The 24,882-nt window shown below is 50.7% G+C and overlaps 10 protein-coding genes across 10 annotated transcripts; 2 read left to right on the top strand and 8 right to left on the bottom strand.

Annotated features, from left to right (window-relative positions):
* Window positions 1–641: 641 nt before the first annotated feature.
* On the bottom strand, window positions 642–2,756 carry N7477_006154 (uncharacterized protein; the record flags this gene model as incomplete). Its single annotated transcript, XM_056967817.1, has 1 exon — window positions 642–2,756. The coding sequence occupies one exon, from the start codon at window positions 2,754–2,756 to the stop codon at window positions 642–644; it is 2,115 nt and encodes a 704-aa protein (XP_056822571.1).
* A 1,472-nt stretch (window positions 2,757–4,228) lies between these two features.
* On the bottom strand, window positions 4,229–5,911 carry N7477_006153 (C1 family peptidase; the record flags this gene model as incomplete). Its single annotated transcript, XM_056967816.1, has 3 exons — window positions 4,229–5,557; window positions 5,629–5,720; window positions 5,788–5,911. 3 exons carry the CDS (start codon window positions 5,909–5,911, stop codon window positions 4,229–4,231), a joined length of 1,545 nt encoding a protein of 514 aa, XP_056822570.1.
* Window positions 5,912–7,140: 1,229 nt separating this feature from the next.
* N7477_006152 (MutS family protein MSH4) lies at window positions 7,141–10,011 on the top strand (the record flags this gene model as incomplete). Its single annotated transcript, XM_056967815.1, has 6 exons — window positions 7,141–7,654; window positions 7,699–8,036; window positions 8,087–8,236; window positions 8,286–8,405; window positions 8,456–8,543; window positions 8,591–10,011. The coding sequence occupies 6 exons, from the start codon at window positions 7,141–7,143 to the stop codon at window positions 10,009–10,011; spliced, it is 2,631 nt and encodes an 876-aa protein (XP_056822569.1).
* A 271-nt stretch (window positions 10,012–10,282) lies between these two features.
* On the bottom strand, window positions 10,283–12,749 carry N7477_006151 (E3 ubiquitin-protein ligase HEL2; the record flags this gene model as incomplete). Its single annotated transcript, XM_056967814.1, has 3 exons — window positions 10,283–11,942; window positions 12,015–12,253; window positions 12,345–12,749. 3 exons carry the CDS (start codon window positions 12,747–12,749, stop codon window positions 10,283–10,285), a joined length of 2,304 nt encoding a protein of 767 aa, XP_056822568.1.
* A 546-nt stretch (window positions 12,750–13,295) lies between these two features.
* On the bottom strand, window positions 13,296–14,425 carry N7477_006150 (SWIB/MDM2 domain protein; the record flags this gene model as incomplete). Its single annotated transcript, XM_056967813.1, has 5 exons — window positions 13,296–13,481; window positions 13,535–13,588; window positions 13,646–14,110; window positions 14,201–14,337; window positions 14,419–14,425. 5 exons carry the CDS (start codon window positions 14,423–14,425, stop codon window positions 13,296–13,298), a joined length of 849 nt encoding a protein of 282 aa, XP_056822567.1.
* A 499-nt stretch (window positions 14,426–14,924) lies between these two features.
* EifCb (translation initiation factor eIF3 core subunit b) lies at window positions 14,925–17,330 on the top strand (the record flags this gene model as incomplete). Its single annotated transcript, XM_056967812.1, has 4 exons — window positions 14,925–14,997; window positions 15,054–15,246; window positions 15,312–16,845; window positions 16,902–17,330. The coding sequence occupies 4 exons, from the start codon at window positions 14,925–14,927 to the stop codon at window positions 17,328–17,330; spliced, it is 2,229 nt and encodes a 742-aa protein (XP_056822566.1).
* A 224-nt stretch (window positions 17,331–17,554) lies between these two features.
* N7477_006148 (putative extracellular SCP domain protein Pry1) lies at window positions 17,555–18,398 on the bottom strand (the record flags this gene model as incomplete). The annotated part of the gene is made up of 2 exons (XM_056967811.1): window positions 17,555–18,040; window positions 18,093–18,398. 2 exons carry the CDS (start codon window positions 18,396–18,398, stop codon window positions 17,555–17,557), a joined length of 792 nt encoding a protein of 263 aa, XP_056822565.1.
* A 741-nt stretch (window positions 18,399–19,139) lies between these two features.
* On the bottom strand, window positions 19,140–19,406 carry N7477_006147 (uncharacterized protein; the record flags this gene model as incomplete). Its single annotated transcript, XM_056967810.1, has 1 exon — window positions 19,140–19,406. One exon carries the CDS (start codon window positions 19,404–19,406, stop codon window positions 19,140–19,142), a length of 267 nt encoding a protein of 88 aa, XP_056822564.1.
* Window positions 19,407–19,422: 16 nt separating this feature from the next.
* N7477_006146 (uncharacterized protein) lies at window positions 19,423–21,717 on the bottom strand (the record flags this gene model as incomplete). The annotated part of the gene is made up of 1 exon (XM_056967809.1): window positions 19,423–21,717. The coding sequence occupies one exon, from the start codon at window positions 21,715–21,717 to the stop codon at window positions 19,423–19,425; it is 2,295 nt and encodes a 764-aa protein (XP_056822563.1).
* A 1,884-nt stretch (window positions 21,718–23,601) lies between these two features.
* N7477_006145 (uncharacterized protein) lies at window positions 23,602–24,359 on the bottom strand (the record flags this gene model as incomplete). Its single annotated transcript, XM_056967808.1, has 3 exons — window positions 23,602–23,708; window positions 23,764–24,022; window positions 24,072–24,359. The coding sequence occupies 3 exons, from the start codon at window positions 24,357–24,359 to the stop codon at window positions 23,602–23,604; spliced, it is 654 nt and encodes a 217-aa protein (XP_056822562.1).
* Between the last annotated feature and the right edge of the window lie 523 nt (window positions 24,360–24,882).

Below are 24,882 nucleotides of genomic sequence, written 5' to 3'. Positions count from 1 at the left end.
CTCTGCTATCGCCTTGCCTCACACTCGCTTGGACTCAGGCGGGCAGGTTGATCGCCACTTGGCATGCGGCCGTCTCGCAGATGTCGTTGTTGAATGGCGCCTAGCGATATCAAATACTCTCTGTGTACGCCCAAAATGCGTCCGTTCTCTCGCGTGATTTCCGCGGTCTGATCAATGCCATTATGTTCGAAAGCTTATAGCTCAGCTTATCTGGCACTTTAGGGGATGGCCCAAAGCTGTACTTTTTTGTCATAAACAACGTGTTGTATCATGACTCGAGCGGATATCAAGGTCAAGGGCTCTTCTTCGGAGAGAAAAAGCAACAAACAGAAGATAAGAGCTGAGTCAGTGATGATGCGTTTCTTGAGCCACTCAAAGATCAACCCTGACATGACATGGCCAAGCGCTTCGACAAGGCTGCCATTGACAAGCAGCCCTAGATGTGGTCGAAGCATACGTGTTGTGGCATGGCACGGCATGCTGTGTACCTGCCTCAATTATGTGGACGCTAACGCCTTTAATTTCTCCCATAGGGCCAGGCCGAAGCGAAATGTCAAACAGGGGAATAATATGGTGTCACAGAGGATGCTTGAATGACGAAAGCACAGATCCGACTGTGCTGTCTCTGAGGCTCAAGGTTGTCAAGGCCCCATCCACTTCCACAGAACTTGAAGTAACTGGTCGCGGTGAATCGGCTTCCCGATGTAATCATTCATCCCCTTAGCAAGATACGTCTCCATATCTCCCTTCAACGCGTTTGCCGTAAGAGCAATGATAGGCACGTCGATACCCATGCTTCTGATTTGCGATGTCGCTTCCAAACCGTTAAGCACTGGCATGCTGATGTCCATCAGAACCACATTGTATGACAGAGGCGTTTGCTTAACTTGCCGAACGGCTTCCGCCCCATCCCAGGCTACATCGATGCGCTCGAAACCGAGAGTTTGAAGAAGCTTGAGCATTACCATGTGGTTGACGAGGTTATCCTCAACAAGTAGAATATGCTTGCGCGGCGCAATTTCCCGCACTCTGTTCATAAGGATTTTTGGGTCATCGGTTGAAGGCATGGCAGGCTGCTTCGCTGAAAAGCCTGTGTTGATGTGACCCATTCTGGCTGTGAACCAAAAGACACTGCCTTTGCCTTGTGGACCAGGCCTATAGCCCACCGCGCCGTCCATAAGCTCCGCCAAACTCTTGCAAATCGAAAGACCAAGGCCAGTACCCTGGTACTGTTGGCCTGTGGAATCGGCAAATCGCGAAAAAGGTGTGAAGAGGGTATTGAGAGCACATTCAGGAATTCCAACACCAGAATCGGCAAGCTCTGTCGTGACCGTGTATGCCTGAGGATCCGATTCAGAAGGTGCGAAAGTAGTGGAAAGTCGAATATAGCCCGACTCCGTGAACTTCACCGCGTTTCCGAGCATGTTTTGAACGACCTGACGATAGCGTAAAGGGTCACCACGCACAGCTTTGGGTAAGTCCGGTGGAATCGAGCAAGTTAACTCCACTCCAGGTTTCAAAAGAGACCTGCAGTTGCGCATGACAGCATCAAGAATGCTCTTGATATCCACGACATCGGAGTGAAGAGAAAAAGACCCAGATGACAGCTTCGAGTAGTCGAGCACATCGTTGATGATCTGAAGCAAAATCGAGGTCGAGTCCTCAATGATCGAAGCGTATTCCAGTTGTTGGTCGGTGAGTTCGGTATCCTTCATCATCGCAAGCGCGAGCTGCATGCCGTTCATGGGAGTCCGTATCTCATGGCTCATATTTGCCAAAAAATCTGTTTTCATCTTCGCTGACTCCTCAAAGGCCGCTACCATGCGCGCCTCGGCAGCTTTCCGCTCCGTCAGGTCACGCGTGACCTTCACAAAGCCGACGTGACGACCAAACTGATAGATAGGCGTGATCATCACATTAGCCCAGAAACGCGATCCATCTTTTCGATACCTCCAGCCCTCATCTTCCATCCGTCCTTCCTGTAAAGCCCGTGCCAGACCTCTGCCTGGCTTACCATTATCACGATCCTCAGGGCTGTAGAAAATGGAGAAGTGCTTGCCGATAATTTCCGAGGGAGAATACTTTTTCAAGATTGCCGCGCCAGGATTCCACGTCGTGATGATGCCCCGGGTGTCGAGCATAAAGATAGCGTAATCCTTCACTGTGTCCACCAAGATTTTGTAAGTTTCGTTCGTGTAGGCGTGTTGTTCATCGGTCGCGACCCAGTGATCTTTTGACGTTTTTTGAGCCTCTAATACGACGTAGATCAACGATGAATTTTCGAAGATTGGCGTAATACGAAGCTGATAAGTCGTATTCTTGTTTTTGACGTGTATTCCCTCCATGACTTGAACCTCTTTTGAGCTGATAGCTGCACGCAACGCTCCGTATAGAGCAGGAATGTCCGGCGCAGGGATGGTGTGGACTGGAAGATCGCAGACACAAGTGCCTAACAGATCCTCCCGAGGTTGACCAGAGAAGGTACGATGACTGTCTGAAGCCTCGACGACGCATAAATCCTCGTTCAGGATCAAGGTAGGGCCTGGGTAATGCCGGTAAATGCGACTCAAGGCGGGGTCGAAGCCTGTGCTTTTTGATGGCGGTTCCATCTTCGTCTTGTCCTCCAAATCCGAGATCAAGTTGCGGTCTGCTACTGTCGGTCGCTCGTCTGCCCGAGGCGCTGTGACAAGAGGCTTGGAGACTGGCGTGCCCGCATCGTCCATAGTCAGGGCCAAAAGGTCGCTAGAGAGAGCCATACTCGCCATCCATCTCCGCATTACTAGTTGAGAAAGTGTTCAAAGTGAGCGATGTCCCCCGGATAATAAGTGAGTGTGGGACCAGATGGGGCAGCAGATGTGCGCGATATCCTCTCGCGAGAGAGAGATGAACCACCGGGTGTGGTATGAAATCGGCCGAAGAGATCTGGTGCACAAGGATGAAGTAGAGGGGATGGGGATCGAGCGTCTGCGGTGTGCATGATCGGTGGGGCACCAGCGTGGCAGTTATCCTTCAGAAGCCGGCACGCTTTACGTCACCAAATCCAAATCCCGACGAGGCCAAAGTACCGTAAAATTCCCCACCTGGGAGAAAGGGCTCGCTTATAAGTGGCAGGTTGAATCTCCCGGCCGTGGAGCTTGGCAGGACCGAGCCCTGCGCTTATTGATCAACCTCGCGGCCCACATACTCCAGTGGAAACATTCCTGGCGAGAGCCCTTGCGGTTGCTTCGTAGGAAAAAATTAGCTTTTCCGAGGCGCTCGCCTCTTCGGTCCGCGTAAAATGGACTTTCAATAGAACCATGATAATTTCCTGCTTTAGATGAGTGAAGATAGGCGAAGGTGGCCCTGAACGAGGAGACTAAGACGTAAGCAGACTGCAAGGATTTCTCTTGTTTGCTTTGTTTGCATAAACAGAAAAAAAAATAAAAATTGAAATCAGTGCCAATTTTCGCAAGGGACCACGATACTGTGAAGATTGACCCATGCGTAGATACCAGTGAATATTAGTGAATACCAGACAATTCCACTGGGATCACCAGAGGACGAAATTTAAACCGGAAATGTGTCTCTCAAGTCACGAATTGGTGATGATGATGATGATGATGATGATGATGATGATGAATTAATTCTTCTGTCTGTTACAAAACATGGCTCGGGCTTGATATACTCATTTTCAGTCGAGCAGTCGGGGTTCATTCGTAGGGACATGTGCGGTCGCATAGTAGCTGGCCTGGGATACTGCTAGGATATAAGTAAATGAAGCGGCAGTCCTGTTCGTTACAAAGTGTCTCTTAAGCGAAAGCTGGAGGTCTACATAGTCTTGATACATGGCTGGAAAACTAGGTGCTGGCTCAGTTTTGCTTCTTCGCGCTGCACCTTGCGTCTATGACTAGTTATCCTCTATCAATTTTTTCAATGTGAGCTGTCCAATTCTACGCATACATGAGATCCTGATTAGATCAAGTCATAGTCCCAGAATCGATACCAGAGCCCCCCTAGAATACTGCAAGAGATTAACATGAAATGTCCGTCACGAGAGATACACGTCTGATCTAGACGCGTTAGCTACTAAATCCATGATGTCTGTGGACTACCAATTCCATCTTGTGGTATCTGAGAATTAAAGATATCATAGGAAGTAATGGAAGTCAATGGATGAAGAACAAAGACATAGCGTTTCTAGTTACAGTTGAATGACACTGGCACTGACGGAGCGAGTCACAATCATACTTTAAGCAAGTACTCCCATAGGATCCCAACGGGGCAAGACTTTGGGGGTCTGCTTCAAGATCGCTTGGGTCTCAGTCGAGACGAATCTCGAGTCGACAACTGCCTGGAACGTGTATTCATCCATCCATCGGTCGGTCATCACAAACCAACCCTTGTTCCCAGCTGTCTCTCCCCATGAGTTCTCAACTCGCCATCGCACTGAGCGGTCACCTTCGAGATGGACTCCCGTGATCACCATAGCATGGGTCATAGCAGATTCACCACTAGCGAGCCGTTCGGCTTTGTTCATACCAAGGGAGACATTGAAGCCGAGTGAGAGGTTGGTGAGATCGACATCCATGATACCATGATCGCGATCTGAGAATTTGCCCACATCACAGCCAAAGAATACCGGATGCCCGGCTTTGAGCATTGCAATCACTGCTTGCTTGAGCGTCTGCATCTCCACGTTGGCATATCTGAGCGATTGCCCTTCTACTACGTTTCCGAGCCTCTCAACTGTTAGCAACTGATTCCACTCATGTCGTGGGTCATTAACCAGACTGAACAGTGATCCAGGATTAACGCATGTGCGACTGCGCGACCCTGACTTTGACCCTGACCCTGATCCGAGAGCTTGCCGGCCAAATTCAATTGGGGATTGCCGCACTTCCCGAGCGGCTCCATTAGCATCGTGGTATTGCCAGACGAATTGCTCATCCGGCCTTGGCGGAGGTCCGAGCAAAAGAGTCACCATTGAGTGGATTTCTTGCAAGAATTGTTCCTTGGTAGCTGCCAAGAGATGTTCAGCCTGGCTCTCTCCCGTTGCCTTTCTCACGGCGAGTTGGCGGAGAGCGAGACCCTGCTCGCGCAGCTTGGCTGTAAGCAGCCAGTTCATCTTGGAACTATTCTGTGCATGAAAAGCATCCGGATAGAGAGTGTGCGGAACGAGACCGTATTTGTGCACGAGGTTGACGACCATATCCCACTGGCCACCGTCCGTGACAGGATCCTCGCATAACTTCTGAACCAAACGGCTGGAGAAATCCTCGTGCGCAGTGTCAATCATTTGCTCGTAGAAATAATTTGCCTTTTCGATTTTGTCCCAGTAGAACAGATACGCCTGGCTGAGCTCGAACTCCCCCAGCTTGTATGTATTGATCAGAGGCACACGAAAGATGTTGGTTGAGGCGAAAAGCCAGCAACGGCCAGAAGATCTTTGATTGGTAATTGGTGCCCCTTCTACTGGCACTGTGAGATTGAAGATGTGTAGATCGGTATTGACAGCGGTGCGGTTGGTGAGGACCTCTGCGTAGCTCTGGCTGGCGAAACTCGAAATGGCGAGGCGATTCTGTCGGTAAGTTTAGTACCACATTCATCTAAAACCTGCCCGCAATGAGATGAAATCAGATAGTGTCATACCTTTGCGTCGCTCAACAGAGCATCGCTCCAATTCTCCATTCGAGGGAGTGTTACGGTCCGAAGGCGTTCTCTAGCCAGGTACGGTGGTGGAGCTATGATTGTTGTCAACGATCTTGACCTCGACTACAGACATCAGCAGATGGGAAGACGTGAGCTCACGAGTATGGTCACTTGATGGCTGCTCTTTGGCTAAATGGCTCGCTTTGGTCCAGTCCACGTTGATCTTGATAGAATCTCCTGATTTCTCGTTAACTGGCGCCGGCTTGGAGTATGGCGTCCCCATAATGACTTGAGGTTTTGACAGGGAAGTCTGGAGACTGAAGTTCAAGTCAAGTGTCAAGTTCCTTTAAATGAGTGAATCATCTAGGAATCGGGAATTGAGGACCTTGGGAAGAAGATAGAGAAGCCCTATCTCAGTCGTGCGGGGTATGTAGGATGAGCTGCAAGAGTAGATTTGATTGGTGGTGCATTGAGCAAGGCGCAACATCCGACTTGCCACGATAAGATCTCTATCTGGATTGGGCAAAGATCATTATAGTACCAGGTTGTGATCCAAATGGCTCTGAATGGCTGCCGTGACTGCTCGCACCAGATATACCAAAGGGCCCTTTACAAGACATTCTTGGAAATGAACCGAGAGAGGTCTACATCGAGCTCCAAATAGGTGCCCAAGAGACGTAGAGCAAAGACTGGAGAATCAAGTATAGAGGCCCATTTAGATTACTCTCTCGAGAGGACTATGTGGACTGCGCCATAACCCGCATACCCCAAACGCCGACCCCATCTCACTCACCGAGGGCATACCACTTGACTCGACCAAGTAAATCTAATTTCAAGAACAAGTAGAAATAGATCTGTATATAAACAGATTCTCATCATTATCTTTTCATGAAAGCTTATATCCTATGCTGCAAAGAAATCACCGACCATTGCAGCATCGCTCACAGAGACCCGGGATAGTGTTGCTCAAGGGGCCAGGTCCAAGTCTTGAATGCTGAGGGAGTGGGAAACAAAATTAGGAGGCATTGCGTACACATCCAAGATTGAAGGAAAGTAGATGTGGTAGAAGTTATGTACATGGGATGGGAGAGCGGTGGTAAATGGCCCTCCGTTCAAGTACATGTCTGGTTTCTTAGAACCGGCGTATGCGTGTTCTTCTGTGGTTTTTCGTGATCAGGGAACTCTGATAGTATCCCGGCATCCTTTTCTCTCAACACTTCTATGCTTCGAAAGTAAGAGAGGGAAAGGAAAAGGGCGTACAGGAAGACATGAGTCTCAGGTGCGAAAGGAGACTTGCAAGCCCCAATAATCTTCTCAGGCATGTCAAATTGATCCGAAGTAGCTTCGAAAGCAACATAATTACAATTGAAGATATTTCAAAACCCATGAAGGGAAATCCCCTTCGGATATCTTTATATCGCGATTAGGCAGAAGGCAGCCGTGGAGGTCAACCGGTCTCGAAACCATCCTTTGGTCTTTGCCCACTCTCAATTGCACTTCCTCACAATCAACATGTCCATAACCCCACGAGAAACAACTGACTCGTTTGTCCCGTTGACTTCAAGAACCAGTAGCAGACATCCCCCAACCGGTCGGCCGCCCACCACTGCTACCAGTGTTGCTGGACAGGATATCGTCTGCGCCATAAGTGAGTCTCGTGGCATCTCGTCCACCGTCGGCCTGGCATTTGTCAACCTCGCCACGGCAGAAGTAGTTCTGTGCCAAATATGTGACAGCCAGACTTATGTGAAGACCGTCACCAAGATCGGTGTCTTCGAGCCGAGTGAGATACTATTCATGAACACTGCCAAGGAGTCCACACTGCGCTACATCGTCCAAGAGAACTTGCCAGATCCAATAATCACCTTTCTGGATCGCAAGTGCTGGTCTGACAAGGCGGGTCACGAGTATCTGGATCGATTGGCTTTCCCCTATGAACTGGATTCTCTCAAAGGGACCCTGGAGGAAACTTCTTTGCGGCATGCTCCTTCGCTGCAGTACGCAATTGCGCACCGAAGCAAGCGGGGTATTGACTAATTGAGAAGCAGGTGTTGCGATACGTTGAGCTAGAGCTTCAACGTGTCTTCGCTTCCCATTCCTTGCGAATCAGACTTGAGCCATCTCAAGGGTCCATGATCATCGACCTGGCGACAATTGTATCACTTGAGCTCATCCAGAACTTGCACAATACAAGGTCAAAAGATAGTCTGTATGGACTGCTAAACGAGACGTTGACGCCTATGGGATCCAGGCTTCTGCGAAGCAGCATTCTGCAGCCATCCACCGAGCGTGTGAAGCTGACAGAACGATACAACGCCGTCGAAGATCTTTCCTCCAAAGAAGACATGTTCGTTTCAGTTCGCCAAGCGTTAAAATGCCTCGGTGATGCAGACAAAGTCTTGACTTCGGTAAAGTGGCCTTGTTCTATGAAACGCACAAACCCGAGCTGACCTGACAGATCATTCTTGTCCCCACTGACCGAACGATTCAGTATATCGAGCAATCAGTCAACAATGTGATCATGCTGAAGACATTTATTTCTGGAATTAAGAAAATTTACCAAGCCCTTGGGCCTGCACAAAGCGATCTACTTCTCAAAATCCGCAGGGTATTGTCCTTGAACCCGTTTGAACGACATTCTTTTAATGTCGCTCTAGTTATGCTGCCCGACAGGACACCGTGCTATCGAGATGCTCATCGAGGAAACTTTGAATGAGCATATCACGTATCAAAGCAAACCACTGGATCTACGGAACCAACGAGTACACTGTGTCAAGGTAGCTCTCACCCTTGATGACCACTCTATCTGCATTCTCACCCAGTCCAGGCCGGTGTCAACAGTCTGCTCGATGTAGCACGACAGACGTACAAGGAGGCTAATGTAGATGTCGCAGAACTGGTGGAGAAACTTGCAGGTATGCGAATCCTTGAAAATCTAAGGCTGAAAGCTAAAGAGTTGAAGAAAATTGTGAGATGGCTCTAGATCTCAAGTACGACTCAGCTCGTCAGTATTTCATCTGTATTCCAATATCAGATGCGGAGTCCCTTCCTAATGTCTTCATCAATGTATACCGCAAAAAGAGCCGCGTCGAATGTCAAACTCTAGACCTGGTCAAACTGAATCAGAAGATCAACGATGCGCACACTGAAGTGATAAGCATGAGCGACCAAACAATCCAGGAACTGATTCGAGATGTTTGCGCACAGGTTTCGGGACTATTCCAAGTCAGCGAAGCCATTGCGCTGTTAGACATGCTGGCAGCTTTCGCCCAGCTGGCTACAAGCCACGGTTACATCCGCCCGGAGTTGACAGCAACACTGGCCATCAAGGCTGGCCGCCATCCGATCAGAGAGCAAATTCACAGCAACAAGTTCATCCCGAACGACGCATATGCCACACCCCAGTCACGATTTCAGATTATCACTGGGTGCAATATGAGTGGGAAGTCAACATATATTCGCTCTTTGGCACTCATGACTGTCATGGCACAAATAGGTTGCTTCGTACCAGCTCAATATGCCTCTTTTCCGGTTTCGCATCAGCTGTTCGCACGTGTGGCCACAACAGATGACCTTGATGCCAATGTATCAACTTTCGCAGCAGAAATGCGCGAGATGGCATTTATCCTGCGCCACATCGAGCCGCGGGCTATGGTGCTCGTCGATGAGGTCGGTCGAGGTACAAGCACGACAGACGGCCTCGCGATTGCCGTTGCATTGGCAGAAGCCCTTCTTGCCAGCAACGCTCTGGTCTGGTTCGTCACACATTTCCATGACCTGGCGCGCATTTTATCTGAGCGTAATGGCGTGGTAAATTTCCATCTTGCCGCAGACATTCCAACTGATGCGAGCAAAATGACCATGTTATATCAAATCTCCGAGGGTCCAGTTCCAGACCGACGATATGGTCTCGTTCTCGCTCAGCTAGTCGACCTTCCCCCTGTTGTTCTTGAAGTTGCGAATAAAGTCTCAGAGACATTAGATGGCTTGGCTCGGCGTCGAAACAGTTCGTCACGCGTGATTGCAATTGCTCAGAAACGAAAGTTACTTCTTTCCCTGCGTGAACAACTCTTCATCGCTCGGGATAGTACGATGGATGACAGCTCTCTACGTCACTGGCTAATCAACCTGCAAAATGACTTTGCACTGAAGATGGCAGCCATGGATCAAGAGGTGGATCCTTCTGACGATAGCCCCATTGCGGCTGCCAAAAATTCAACACCCCTGCCTAGCAGCCTGTTACTCGACTCATGCCGCCACACATTGAGCACAAGGGGAGAATCGAGTCACTTCGAAGGGGAACCGGGAACTAGCTCTGAACCTATTTTCATTCTCGACTCTGACTCCGATTCTGCCGATACTGACAGCATGGTAATGGTTTGACCTTGTGCTCGTGAAACGAGCTCAACGTTTTTCTCGGCATCTTTACATCTATATGGCTTGTATCTGTAATTCCGTGACTTTCTACTGATGAGCAGAGCGAAGAGCATACCTTATTAATCATCTTCATTAACATGTTCCTTGATTAATATAGGGTTTATTGAGATGATGACCAGAATACAAACACAGCCGATGGCCCACATCCAGAATTTACCCATTTATCTATCAATCGCTGGTAACATGGTATCTGACAGGTGGATTAGACATTGTTCTTTTAACCAAAGTGGAACAAAGTCTGCTTTCCCTTCTTATTCTTTTTGTTCTTCTTGCCTTCACCGGAATCATCGAGATCCGTCGGCTCAGAGGGGGAGGCGACTCCGGATGAGGGATTGGAGCTCCAAGCGTCTGGTGCCGGTCCACGGCGGTCGTCCCAGCGAACGTAACCCCGGGTCTTGCCAGCCATCAAAACGTTCGGTTTAGCAGCAGTAGGCAGCGCGGGAAATGCGTCACCACCAGTAGGAGCAGGGCGAGCGGAACGGCTGGAGCTAGAGGTTGTCGCGGCCGAAGGTCGATTAGGGGCAATGTTAATTGATGGGCGTGAGAAAGAGGGTGCGGGACCGGCTGCAGCCCAAGGGGTGGCGGATTGAGCACCGGATCGACGAGAAGAGCCAGCAGCGGCCGAAAGAGGCGGGAAGGGATTTGATGAGGAGGATGCTGAAGATGAAAGGGCGCCGCTTCGACCAACGGCTGAACGAGAGGATTGAGCAGTGGATGATTTCAAACGCAGGACACGACCACCGGCGGTGTTGACGGTGCTGGGTGACATGCCCGGCAAAAGGCCGCCAGGACCAGGTAGGGCCGGGTAATCCTCATTGATGGCACGCCAATCGTTCCAGGCCTGGAGCAGGTTGACGCGCTTGGAGTTGTCCTCATAGATCTCAGCCAGTTCCTTGATCAGCTTACCGAGCTCGGAGCTGGATGTATCGAATAAAGAGAAGAAGGCGTCAATCAGTTCAGTAGCAGAGATGGACGATGTGCGATAGCTGGAGACTCTGTTGCGGAATTCCGTCAACTTATTGGCATCATTGCGCAAAAGATTTGATGCCCGCTCCAGAACAGCGGTGTGTCGTAACCGACGAGCTTGGTCTTCAGGTCCAAGTGGCTGTGAGCTAGGAGCCAGGCTGAGACCGTTGAGTCCCTCGGTAGGCGGTTGGGGTGTTCTTGATCCAGACTGCAGTGGAGTAGCAGCGGCTGATCGGGCTGGGGCCTGGACGGGCTGGGTCTCATCGCGAGATAGCGCTCCTCCAAAGCTACGCTGAGTGACCGACTGAGAACTTTGGATGGCCATCTGTCGCTGGTAAGCAAGCTGGTCTCGCCGCAAAGGCTGAGCACTCGACGGTGGCAATGGCTCAGCATTGGGATCACGGCCCCGACCGGCGCCACGGCGCTGTTGCTGTGGCTGGTATGAGCTGCGCATATTATCAAACTCCCTGAGATCTACCATCCGGGCGTCTCGTCGGATGTCTTTCGATGCGTCATTGGGATGTTCTTCCAGCTGATGAGCCTTTAGATCCATTTGTGACTCAAATACCACAAACTTCTTGTCTAGACAATCTTGATTCAGACAGAGGAAATGATCCTTCTGGAAATGACCTTCAAGGGCTTGGTAATCCATGTAGTATTGTTGCTGGCGATTGTTGGATCGGCGGTCACAGATATGGCAGCGTTCATGCTTCTCGCGGCAATGGGTGTATAGCTCATCATCGCCATAAAAGCGTTGTCGACAGAAACCACACTCGGGATGTCCTTTAAAACCGCTCTGATTGATGGCACCGGGCTGGTCATCACCGTATTTTTCGTGCTTCCGCAACTCAGCATGCGTAAACAGGGTGTGTTCGTGAGTGAAGACCTTTTTGTTTCGTGTACAAAGATCACTATTGTATGAACGTATAAGTAACTGAGTTGTCAACTATGTGTTGGGGCAGAGGCAGGCTCTGGCAACATACCACATCACCTTCCCATGCTTGCTTCTCACATGGCGATGCAAGTCTGGCCAACCTAGACAGGCAACGTCGCAGTCTTCATCAGGGCAGTTATATCGAAGCAGCAAAACGGTGTCCTCGAAGATCTCGTCCTTCTCATACTGGATGCCCAGGTTGTCGTCGGTCCGAGCAAAGTCCTTCTTCTGGAAATCCTCAAAGCGGCGCACAGGGTCGTCGGTAAATATCACAAAGGCAGACTCGGTCTAGATAGCCATACGTATTAAACATTGCCCATAGGATCCCTAGAAGTAGAGTGAACCCCAATCGGCGGGCCACTCGGGAAGCACCACTTACCCGACAATGAGCACAACCTTTGCTTTTGTATAGCGCCCGAAGGCGGAGAGCGCAAATATGACACGTTCGGTGGTTGCAAGGGGAGACAGAGGTGTGTTCTACCTTGGAGGCGCAAATGAAGCAGACCTCTCCGTCATCCGCATCGTCGGTAGCAGCAGCGACCTGCTTGGAGCCGACCGTCGCAGTTGTAGCAGGCTCTGCATCTTTGCGAGCCCCATCAGTATTCGACTTTTCGCGTCCACCTGAATTTCTCCCTCCGCGTCCACGAGATCTGCCTCTATTTGCGCCTTCCCCGGAGTTTTGCTGGGCGTCCGCACGCAGCAGGAGGGGAGCCCCTCCACGGCCTCGGCGGCGACCACCACGACCTTGGTTTGAGGACCGTGGTGCCGGCGCATTTTCAGCCATGGCGTAGTGGGGTCGAAGATGAGCGCAGCAGTAAAGGTTCGCGAGTCAATGGCGTATAGCTGCAGAGCGCGAAGTTCGTGCGTGGGGTGGGAAAGGAAAAGATCTCGGCCCGCTGACTGAGCGGAGCTTTGCAAGACTTGTCCCAGTGTTCTATGTCAGAATAAAGACACTCGCTACATGGAGCCCTGTAAGTAACCCTTGAGTAAATTTGAACATACTTAGGGCATTAGGAGGCTACTAGATTTTTCAAACGCCATGGTTCGCTGACAAATGCACAATTCTACGTTATCGCCACACCATAGATGCAAATGATGGAATTCGACCATGGTCACTTATTCGAGGCCTTGACCAACTCCCGCTAGAGGGCATAATCAAGTAGATAGGAAAAAGAGCAAAAGCGCCAGAGAAACAACAGCCCAGAACAAGGGTTCACGCCAGCATCCCCATGTATCGCAAAATTCAAATGATAGACAACGAGAGTCATTAAGGGCGGATGAGATTACCCCATCTAGGCGGGTCGCAAAGTGACCACGATTCTAGCTAGAGCTATTCATCCGGACTGTACAAGTTCTGGTTCAAGATTTTGGTCATTGTGAACATATGCACTCGATCTTGCTTGAAAACGGCGCGCATGGCGTCGTCGCATCGGATCTGTCGACGATCACTGGGATCTTGAAGTTGGTTTTCCCGAATGTATTCCCAGACCTTTTTCACCGTTTGAGGTCGTGAAAGCTAGACGCGAAAATCAGTCATAAGAACCCGAGCGAAGTGTAAGAATGTCTTACTGTAACTTCTCCACCCAGTAGCGCAGACAGAGGCGGCGAGAGATTAAGAGGTTTCTGCAAGAAGTGTTAGAAAAGACAATGTTGAATACAACCCTGGCAGCATCCTCTTACATGGAATCCCCCAGTCCTATTAACCTCTTTCTTCGTGGTTCTGTCCGAGCCAGACTCAATATCTGAGTCGTCCTCCGCCTTGACCCGCTTCGAGGTCTTGGCTTTGCTTTTCTTCTTGGATGGAGCTGCGCGCCGTGTATTTCCACCTCGTGTTGGCCGCGCGCGCAAATTCTCCTCAGCTTGCAGCTTCGCTGCATACACTGCATCGGCGTCAACATCGGCATCGGCATCGGCATCGGCTTCCGGCTTGCGCTTCTTAGCAGGCGGCTCGCTGCCAACAGGCGACGAGGCATCACTGTCGGGGTCGCGTTTCACTGGGGAAGAGGATGGGGGCGGGGACGGGACCGCAGAGGCCAAGTCGCCTTCTTTGTGACCGTTGCTCGCAGTGGTCTCTTCTGGAGAACCAACGCCGTTCTTCTCCGCGTAAATGTCGAATCGTTCCATGATGAGCTGCTTAACAGCAGACTATTCGTCGAGATTGTGAGCATTGGTCCTCAATATAGTTGACTTGCTTTCCTGTTCTCAATGAAAACGATCGAATAAGAGCAGACATACCTTCTGCGGAGTGAGATCATAGCCGACGACTTCCTGGAGACCTTTGCGAATTCGCTTCTCGGAGATAGTATTGAGATCACTCTTGTCGAGAATCGAATCAATGATCTCGACGTATTGATCGCGTATCTCAGAAGTAACTACAACACCGAGTTAGCGACAGGCATTGTACGCTTGAGGATCGGGTAATTGCGGCCGGGGGCAACGCCGAGGTAACGCACGCGACATTTTGTGGGCAGTCAATCCCAGGAGAGTCCTCTGTAATGACTCGATATCACTGCTAGCGATTTGCAGGCCCTGCGCTGGAGCTCCCGCCGGCAATCTGGGCCGGTGACTGTAGATCGCGCAACCCGGTACTTGGGGAAGGTCAGGTGGGTATAGTCGCACTGGCGCTTAGGACCGGGGTCGTGCAGGGCGGGAGAACCAGGGGCGCGAAGGAACACCACGGTGCGAGCCGACGAAAGGGAAACCGAGAGACAATCGCGAGAACCAAGAATCGAGCAATGGACGTACGATGGCAAGCAAACACAGAGAGCCCCGCGGTAGCTCCGAAAGCAACGGCGATGCTCAGCCCGGGGAAGACGCTGACTAAGAGCACGTGACCCGACATGCTGAGTCAGCGCGCACAAAGAAAGCGGCTTGGCGTCCACTTTTGTTTCCTGTGGGAAAATCCTCAAAGTCCGCACATCTGCTCCGCTCCACGGCTGTCGCCTTTCGCAACTCCATCATGGCGCCCAGTTTCGATACCCTGACCGAGCAGGACCTCCACGAAGAGGAGGAGGAGGAAGTCGATTTCTCCGGTGCGTGCAGAATCTTTCGCCTCGGCCGTGTGCCCCTCTCTAACGATCCCCGGTAGATCTCAAGGAACAATACGAAGTTAAACTCGAGGAGGGTTTGGACACATTCGTCGTCATCGATGGCCTTCCCGTGGTCCCCAAGGACAGCCGACAGAAGCTCGTCAAGTTCTTGTTGAGGAAGTTGACCTCCGTCGGTCAAACCTCTGAAGATGCCGTTTTTATGCCGCTCAACGACAAGGAGATGACTGAAGGGTGCGTGATGGGTCTTGGATAAACGTAGTGGGTACGATAGCTGATCTGGTGTGGACTGTCTACAGATTTGCGTTTGTTGAGTACGAAACCCCCGAACAAGCCATGGCCGCCGTTAAGCAACTGCACGGCGTCCCTCTCGACAAGAAGCACACCCTCGCCGTGAACAAGTTGATGGATATCGAGCGCTATGGCCGCGAGGGCCGTATCGACGAGGAGTACCAGGAGCCCACGATCGAGCCCTTCAAAGAGAAGGAGCACCTGCGCTCGTGGTTAGGCGATGCCAACGCCCGTGATCAGTTCGCCCTCTACCGCAACGATAAGGTTGGTGTGTTCTGGAACAACAAGAGCAACCCGCCAGAGAACGTCGTTGATCGCGCTCACTGGACACAACTTTTCGTCCAATGGTCCCCTAAGGGTAACTATCTCGCCTCCGTCCACCCCCAGGGTGTCCAACTCTGGGGTGGCCCCTCCTTCTCAAAACAAAAGCAGTTTCCCCACCCCTTCGTGCAATTGATCGAGTTCTCGCCCTTGGAGGGCTATTTGACTACGTGGTCCGCCCGCCCTATCCAGGTGGAGGAAGGTCAGCCCATCTTGACCTTTGAGGAAGATGGAAAGAACATCATAGTTTGGGACATCGAGACCGGCAAGCCCCTTCGCTCATTCGTTTCCCACGATCTCACTGCCGCTCCCGCCGTCGAGGGTGACGTTCAACCGAAGAAGAAGGTCCAGTGGCCCGCTTTCAAGTGGTCTGCGGACGAGAAGTACGTGGCCCGTATGCTCCAGGGTCAGTCGATTTCCATTTACGAGGTGCCCAACATGAACCTCCTGGGCCGGACCTCAGTGAAGATCGAGGGCGTGAACGACTTTGAGTGGTCTCCCGCCACCGTCACCCGTGAGGGTGTCAAGCAATATGAGCAGCTGCTCTGCTTCTGGACCCCCGAGATCGGCAGCAACCCCGCCCGTGTGGCCATGATGAGCGTGCCTTCCAAGGAGATTGTCCGCACTCGTAATTTGTTCAACGTTTCTGATGTTAAGCTGCACTGGCAATCCCAGGGTACCTACGTCTGTGTCAAGGTTGATCGTCACTCCAAGTCCAAGAAGTCTCTCGCGACCAATCTGGAGATTTTCCGTGTGAAGGAGAAGGGTGTACCCGTCGAGGTGGTCGACAGCCTCAAGGATACCGTCATCAACTTCTCCTGGGAGCCCAATGGATCGCGTTTCGTTCTCATCAACACCGGCGAGAACCCCACCGGCGCTGCCGTTCCCCCCAAGACCGCTGTTTCGTTCTTTGCTCCTGAGAAGAAGGGCAACGTCGCCGGCAGCTTCAAGCTTGTCCGCACAATCGAGAAGAAGACCAGCAACGGCATCTACTGGTCCCCCAAGGGTCGTTTTGTCGTCGTCGCTACTGTTCACTCTCAGTCCAACTTTGATCTTGACTTCTGGGATATGGACTTTGAGGGCGAGAAGGTTGAGGCTGAGAAGGACCTTGCCGCCAACCTTCAGTTGATGAAGACCGTCGAGCACTACGGTGTGACTGACATTGAGTGGGACCCTACCGGTCGCTACGTCGTCAGCAGTGCCAGTGTCTGGACTCACTCAGTAAGACGGTCCCTTTAACAATGAACAATCCGAATAACTACTAACTGAAAAAATAGATGGAAAACGGCTGGAATCTGCACACTTTCTCCGGCAACACCCTTTCCGAAAACCCCACCGAAAAGTTCAAGCAGTTCCTTTGGCGCCCGCGCCCCGCCACCCTCCTCAGCAAGGAGGAGCAGAAGCAGGTTCGCAAGAACCTCCGCGAGTACTCCAAGGAGTTCGACGAGGAAGACAAGTACGCTGTGGACATCGCCAACACCGCCGTTGTGGAGACGCGCAAGCGCGTGCTCAACGAGTGGCTTGCTTGGCTGCGCCGCGAGATGGAGCTCCAGGCCGAGGAGAAGGAGGCCTTTGGACTCCCCGAAGACGCCGACTCGCCCAAGCTGGCCCTGGATGCACCGACCGGCGGCGAGGACCAGGGCGACACAGTGGTGGAGGAGATCGTGGAAGAGATCGTCGAGGAGACCGAGGAGGTTATTGGTTGACGAAATTTTTTTTTTTCTCTGTCGCATATAATGTTCTTTTTCCCTTTTTGGCCGGCGTCCTCTGCGCTCCGACCCGGCTTTTCCCCGTTTGTTTGGTCTGAGGATTGGGGCCTCTCAAAATCCGATAGAAGGAGCTGTGTGCGACCTCTTGATGTGCAATGTGGATAAGCACGAGAAATGCCTACGAACAAGCCGATGTTGACTTTCACGTATTTGATTGTAGACTATGTATAAAGGCTGATTCCAACGGCGATGGTCCCTAGAGCCAGCAGTGTCAGACGCAGCGAGAAGCCATTCTCGCTGCCCATAGTTGAGCCTTTCCTTGGATGAGTAGAGGTTGAACCCGATTCCTTCGGGACGACGTTCTTCCTGAAATACATGTCGTGCTCGCCAACCACGTTTCCCGCTGGGGTATACTCGCACACCACGTACCAGCCCTGTGCCCTCGGAGCGCTGTCCTCGGCTCTAGCGTCCAGCTGAAATTCGTCCTCAGTGTCTCTTCGAGCCTTGTCGTATGTATATCCGCAGTTGACCGCAGCGCATCCCACTTCGGCCGTCGATTTCCAGACCAACTGCGTGAAGTGACCGGTCTTCTCGGTGAAGCCCGTCGGCTTGTGGAAATCGTATAGCTTGCCTTCATCGCCCCACGCATCAATTGCAGCGGTAGCATTGCCATAACCAAAGGCAAGGTTCTCTCCATAGGGACCGTGCTGGAAACCCCGTCAGACAAATCATCTTGAACAAGGACTAAGAACGCCTCACCGAGTGCCTCCAAACACAAGCCTTTGCCCATTTCTGCGCATATTCTGTCAGGGTCTCATTCCAAACCAATGGTTCCGCATCGTGAGTATGGCGATAGTCATTGCTGACTTGTAAGACGGTCTTCTTGAAGTCGTCGAAAGAAGTATAAGAGGCCGGACTCGGCGCAGTGGGCGACGCGACCACAGTTGTCGAGGGGTCTACCGTAGTGGTCACATAGACAATTTCCTCAGCTTTGGCCCCAGGTATAAAGCTGAGAACGGCTACAAGAAGCCACAGAAGCAGCGCGTAGCACGGTGTGGTTGACATTGTCGATACCAGCTCGTGGCCTCCCCGCCCAATGAAGTCAAGCAAAAGGTTGATGCTGTGATCAATCACTGCATTTCAAAAGGCTCTGGGTTGTGAAGGTCGCTCTCTTGAGAATAACCAAAGTTCACGTCTGCCGATGCCGATGTGTCAGGCCGCTGCAATACGCGCCAGGGCCGGGGATGGTCGCGCGCCAAAGACAGATATGATTCCAATGCACATCGTCAGGAACACTAGGAACATATATGCGACATGTTTTGGCCTGCGTCGGTACAAGGGGAATCAATTGAGGTACAAGAGACTTGATCAATTGAGGTACAAGAGACGTGACATTCTGTGTAGTATTAGCGTCATATTCTATCAGCCGGGGCCCGATTCGGGTCGGCCCATGCACAAAACACGAGAACCGCAAAGTCTTGAGACATGGGCGAATCGACTTCACGCGTCATGCGAAAGTTTCGCCGTGTTTGACTCTGAAAGCGGATGAGAGCGGCTGTTTTGGATGTCGTTTCAGACGAAGCGCAATGTTCCAGTAGTCGCCGTTGACGTCAGACATTCGGATACTACATCGCGGATGGCACGGGACCCTTTTTCACAGTAGAATGATTCTTACAATATTACGATGGATTCTTGACTCTGAATATCAAGTCGAAATCTCAGGAGAAAATGAATCGGGATGATGTGCGAGGCACGGGCCTGGAAACTTCTGTTCTACATAACTCGCTATGCAATCGGGGTATCGGTTTACATCACACTGCACCCAGCGCCGTACATGGCGCGTTCAACATTTCCTTTTACTTGGAACCAGTCGGCTCGTCGTTCTGCGAACTCGTAGACTTCCTCCACGCGCCAGATTCCCTGGAACCGATCAGCATCGGCAATGATTGTCGCTAATTCCTTAGCATCGGACGGGTCGATGAGGTAGATCTGAGCGAGCTCCCGGAAGGCTTTGAAGTATAGCAGGAGCTCTTGATTTCTCAAACTCTGAACAAACTTGAAGTAGTGGTTCATGTCGCTGGAAAGGAAGTTAGCAAAGCCGGCATTTCGCTTGGAACGGAACATACCTGATCAGCTTTAGAGACCCTTCCACGCTGATCCGCTGCCGCTTGAGATGCTTGCACAAGGCAGTGAATAGACGAAGTCCGACCTCTTGGTTGAAAACATCCAGCGTGCTCTTGTCGGTACTCCCCACAAGCATCTGGGTATGCGATGACACCACATCCACTACTGCTATAGCAGCTTCACTGAGACTCACATCCATGGTTTGCCGACGGGGATCGGACGAGATGCCAGGATTAAAATCCGTAGCTAATTGTCGCGTCGCAAGAATGTAATCCACTTCTTCCATGAGCACATCAATACCTTTGTTCAATCCAGCTGCCACGCGCTCATCAAGCATTTGCTCAAACTTTTTCTTTTCTTTCACGGCCGGATCGAGGAAATCATTCCGGTCGGTCAGCCTTGTACCGATCAGTTCTTGCTCGTAAAAAACGTCCACCATCTGCAAAATCAGATCGCCCACATTGACCAGCTCTAAGAAAGTCACCAGAGGCTCAACTCCGGATGAATCACGCTCATCTTGCTCACGCGGCCGATAATTCGAAAGGTGATCGACAGCTTTGTCGAAACCAATGATCACATGCCGTTGGCCTAGGGTACGGAGAAGCTCCACAAAGATAGCCTCGCACTGCTGCTTTGCGGCCCGTCCAAATTCTCCGCCCAGCCGAACAAACTGCGCAGCTCTCTCCAGACTGGACTTGGCGGAGTGAACGAGACTCAGTGCAATCTCGATACTGAACAGGGATCGGATGCCTTCCATCTTGGTTTTCATGATCGCCGCCTTGGCCGCAAGTTCAGTGGTCGGTACTTCCTCAATGACTGGTGTTGCAGGCGATGAGATTGTGGAGAACCGGTTCGGGCTTTTGAATGCGACAGGATTCCCATTCGTCTCGGCGTCCGACTTGGCTTCTGTCTTCGTACCGAAGCTAGGAAGAATGTTCACCGGCATCATGATTACTTTCTTGAAGGAGGTCAAAAAGTCGCGCTTGTCCGCCTGTCGGTTCACATTAGACATCAAGAAAGATTCCGTCGACGCAGCCTGCTCCGAAAGCTGACGGTCCCACTCAGACACAGTGGCTTCAGAGATCCTGCGGAAGTTATCAAGCTCCTCAGCTAGATATAGATCGATATGCGGCTCGTATATCTTGCATACCACAGAATCAAGGTACTGGTCAAATTTGTCCCCCGAGTTCCGAATTGGTAGCAATGACTCGGAGAGATTCATGCACTGTATGAACGTAACAGAGATTGCCGTGAGATATGAATCCAAGTTTCTCTGGTGAAGCTCATCGAAGATAGTGGTTAGAAATGGAAAGAGGACATCTTGTCCGACCTTCTCCATGAACGGAGTTGCCACATCCAAAGAAGACGGAAATATCCTGTTCATGATTGACACCTCTTCATTATAGGCAACGCTCAAGCGCGTAAAAAAGGCTTGGGTTTGCTGAGTCTTAATTTGACTCGAGCTATCAATGCAATCAGCCACGCTGCCCAATTGGGACTTGCGCGTTATCAAATGATTGTATTCGATGAACAGATCGATGGAAGAGCTTCCGCCATTGAGTGTCCATAAAATGTGGGCATACTTGCGCATCGTGTCATCAATATCATCCTTTTCATATGCATTGCGGAATTCATTCAATGCGGCAGTTTCAAACATCGATATCGCGCGTTCAAGACGGTCGACTCTCTCGGCCCAACCTGTAGTCAAGTCGCATCTCGAGAATTTCAATAACTGTGCCAGAATCTTAGCCTGTGCCAGTGGATCCTTATATTGGGTAAAGACAAGGTTCTCGGTCGAGGGCCCATTACGGCTAATGTTGTCGTAGAAGGGTGCCAATGCGGCATGAATCTTTCCATACTCCTGGCGAGCTTCACCGCGAATGGACCTAGCCTGTTTTAAGACGTCCAGCACGGGGTCATCGGCAGTTGCTTCCAATAGATCGGTTGCAGGAGCAGTATTGCTCATATCGATCTTGTCGAACCCGTCAGAAATATCGCTAATGTCCTTCTGAACCTTGATTGCAGGGATCAGGCCAGCCTCCTGGTCCGCAGCTTCTAGCCGTGCGACAGTATCAACGTCCGCAATAGTCCCATAAGCCTCTTCAATGTGTCTTCGCGCGTCTGATTCGTCCCAACAACCAATTCGCTTCAGACGTCCTATCCACCGGGTATCGTCATAGGCCATCTCGTGAAGTAGCTTGCAGGAGCGAGCTACACGGATAAGATCGACGGGCCCGAGGTAGTCGATGATCGAGGACATGATCTCTACAGCCTGTTAGCGAATTGTTTCGTCTGCAAGCAATGAGATGACGCACCTGCTGGAAGTGGAGGTTTGGAGATCTCTTCCATAGACGCCATGCGCAGCGAAGCAAGCACATCTCTGCGTGGCTTCACCGGCGTCTGGCCTTTCTTCCCGTTCGGCGGCATTTTTTGTGTCTGTTATCTTAATCGGGACATGAGAGCGATTTTGCGGAGTTGCTCGGCGCGGGGTGAGCGGGACTTCAGCCTCCAACCCACCAAGATCTGGTGAGGTCGAAGCGACGACTTATTTGGCGTCCGAAGAGAAATTCGTCTCTTGACACAATCAGGTCAGGAGAACAGTCACTTGCCGCATCGGCACACGAATGATCGGCCTCCGGTTTGAGCGATCAGCGCCCAGGGTCTCACCGCCTCCGTGGGATGTGGCATAATGAGATCGCGAAATAAGAAACGTGAAAAAAGGGTAGATAAGCTGATTTGGGAAGGATGAATAATTTAATGGATTTCAATAAACTGTAAATTATAATTGGTTATTGCTCTTCGAGCAGTATAAATGTTTCATTCTGCCCCTGAGTAGCTTTATAACCCAAATCTAGTACGTGTGATCGAGAGGGACGCAGCTATGCTCTTGAGAGCTTCTAAGATCCCCCATACGCCATCTGATTCAACCGATGATGAACGGCTCTGACCATCTTCTGTCTCAGTCAGTCTCTGGGTACTACCTTGAGAAGATACGAAGATGATATGATATTTGAACAGACTTGGATGTGAATTTTATTAAGTCAATGTAAATCTGGAAGAGCTCAATCCATTGACCAGACTGATGCGATTCCAACACGGGCAATTGATTGAGAAAAATGAACATTCGAATTCTTTGATGCTTTGGTCCATCCAGCACCGCGTGCAGTTGCGGAGAATCTACAGCATGAGCCTCTTGGTGGCTGCTGCTATGGCAAAGGAACGAGCACGGTATACAAAGGGACACGAATGGGAGGACACCCTTGTGGTTTGATTCAGCCCTTCTTGGCGCTATGGTCCTATGCAGCATTATGCTCGCTGGAAATATGGTCTTTACGTGGTCTTGGCGACGGACATGGAAGCCTTCGTGTCCAGCGTCTGATTTTCGATTGACCAGCAGCATAAAAAAACACAAGTGCGGACAAACAGAATGCACAAAAGTCAAAATTATAAAGGGTCCAAAATCTTGGAGGTAAGTCTGTTCAGAGCTATGGTCAAAGCTCGCATATTGTTGTGAAGTCGCATGATTGTCTGTACCATTGCCTACTCCTCCAGCTCCGATAGCCCTCAAGCTGTCGTAGAGGGTCGGACCAATCATTTAGAATCGGTAATAGCCAGAGTACGTCACCCAATGTTAAGAATGTGCTGTTGTCTGCAGGAGTCCCAAATATCGGACAGGCGTACTGTCGGCGACTGCCAGAGCTTGTGCCCAAGATAAGGACAGTCGGCGATCGCGCTCAATGCAGCTCCCCTTGGTATGATCACCTGCACACCGATTTAACACGGATCTTGTCGCCTAGAAGCGGTCTGATGTAAATATCCGTGTTTTCCCTTGGTTCTTTCTGCGTAGACAGCAGTGAGTCTTAGGCAAAATGTATGATCTCATATATATTATCCCGAGGTCCGAAACTTTACTTCCTGCAATTTATCTATCGCTTTCGCTATTCTCGCTGTTCATTTGTGTTGTGCCTCATGAAGCTCAAAATTGCTTACGAACATCAAGCCATCGAGGCGTTGGGTATAAAACTGAACGACTTCCGAGCAAGAAAAACCAGAAGTCGTTGACTCGAAGTCCGAGCCATGCATCATCAAAAAGCAGAATAACATCAAGCCTTGTCGTCATGAACATCAAAAGGTGTCCCCCTCCCTATTGGGGCTTTGGGACCGAGTGAGCCTGCGAGACGTGGCTCGCAGACCCAGTGGCTTCATCGAAGATATTGTAGCCGTAGTCAGCTGCATTTGGTGGGGTATAGACTGGGAGAGTTGTCAGTACCTGGCAATATGCATGGTGAAAGTAAGGAAAACTCACGGTGTAAAGAAACCGCCAGCTGGTCACTGCTGGGGTTGTGAACTCGGTGAAGACCAATATCATCGGCGATGTAGGTGACTTCGTTCATTCCCAAAGTTTTGGCGGATTTGATAGCCAGAGGTTTGCATTCTCCTGGCTTGTTTTCAGGGGTGTGGTAGACGGTTTCGTGCAATTGTCCGGCCAGGACCTTCATGATGCAGTGAGCATCAGCGTGGTCGTGAATAGGCGAGCCCTTTCCAGGGTTCCACACGAGAAGAAGCTAAGGAAGTCAGCTGAAGCCCCTGGAGAAGCAACAGTCTACTACTTACTATGTTCGCTTTGTGATTGATGTTCTCGATCGCATTGCGCGTGTAATTCTTACTGGTATCATTGTGGAAGAAGCTGATCCAGTCGGTGGGATCAGAAGTGTATTTCTTTAATAATGAGATCAAGTATTGGGAGTCGACCTCGTCGGATGAGATGCCTCCGGACTGTCCCAAGTGCTGCTTGATGTCTTCCACGAGGCCGTCCAGATTGTAGCGATCCTTGAAATGTTGATAGGAAGGGGCTAAGCCCTTATCGATGGTGGCGTGGCTGGGGAGAACAGAAGAGCTCATATTGTGGAGTGAGTGATATAGCTCAGTACGAAGGTACAGTTGTAGAGCAAGTTGTACATGAATTGCAGGAGTTATAAGGAACCCAGCGTGTCCAGACCGTGGCAATCCCCGAGGAAGATTGACTTTGTGCGGTCAATCGGCGATTGACGACCCGCAGCCCCAGTTTTGTAAATCCCGAATAATGAGATCAGCGTACAGTGAATACACGCCATCCAAACCCAATCATAACTCATTACCACACCTGGTATTGATACACAATTATGCTCGTGCACTGGTCAGATGTCCCGGTTGTCATTTGCATTCGCTAGGGATGGCTCTGAATGTGTAAGAAGATTTGCGTCCCAAGTTCGAGCTACGTAATAGATGATAGCCACAAAAGACAATGAGACGATAAATACATTAGATTATGGTACTAATTCTCGGAGAAAAGCTAGAATTGTGACTCTTGATAGTTCACACTTCCGAGGTTTTAATGAGCCCATGAAACGGAGTTTCAGCACCACAAGTATCCAGATGTTTGTGT

Source organism: Penicillium maclennaniae, assembly GCF_028827695.1.
Source record: "Penicillium maclennaniae strain IBT 15551 chromosome Unknown utg000005l:1.0-2652337.0:1.0-2654196.0, whole genome shotgun sequence".
NCBI classification, from domain to species: Eukaryota; Fungi; Ascomycota; class Eurotiomycetes; order Eurotiales; family Aspergillaceae; genus Penicillium; species Penicillium maclennaniae.
This window is presented reverse-complemented; position numbering and strand designations above follow the sequence as displayed.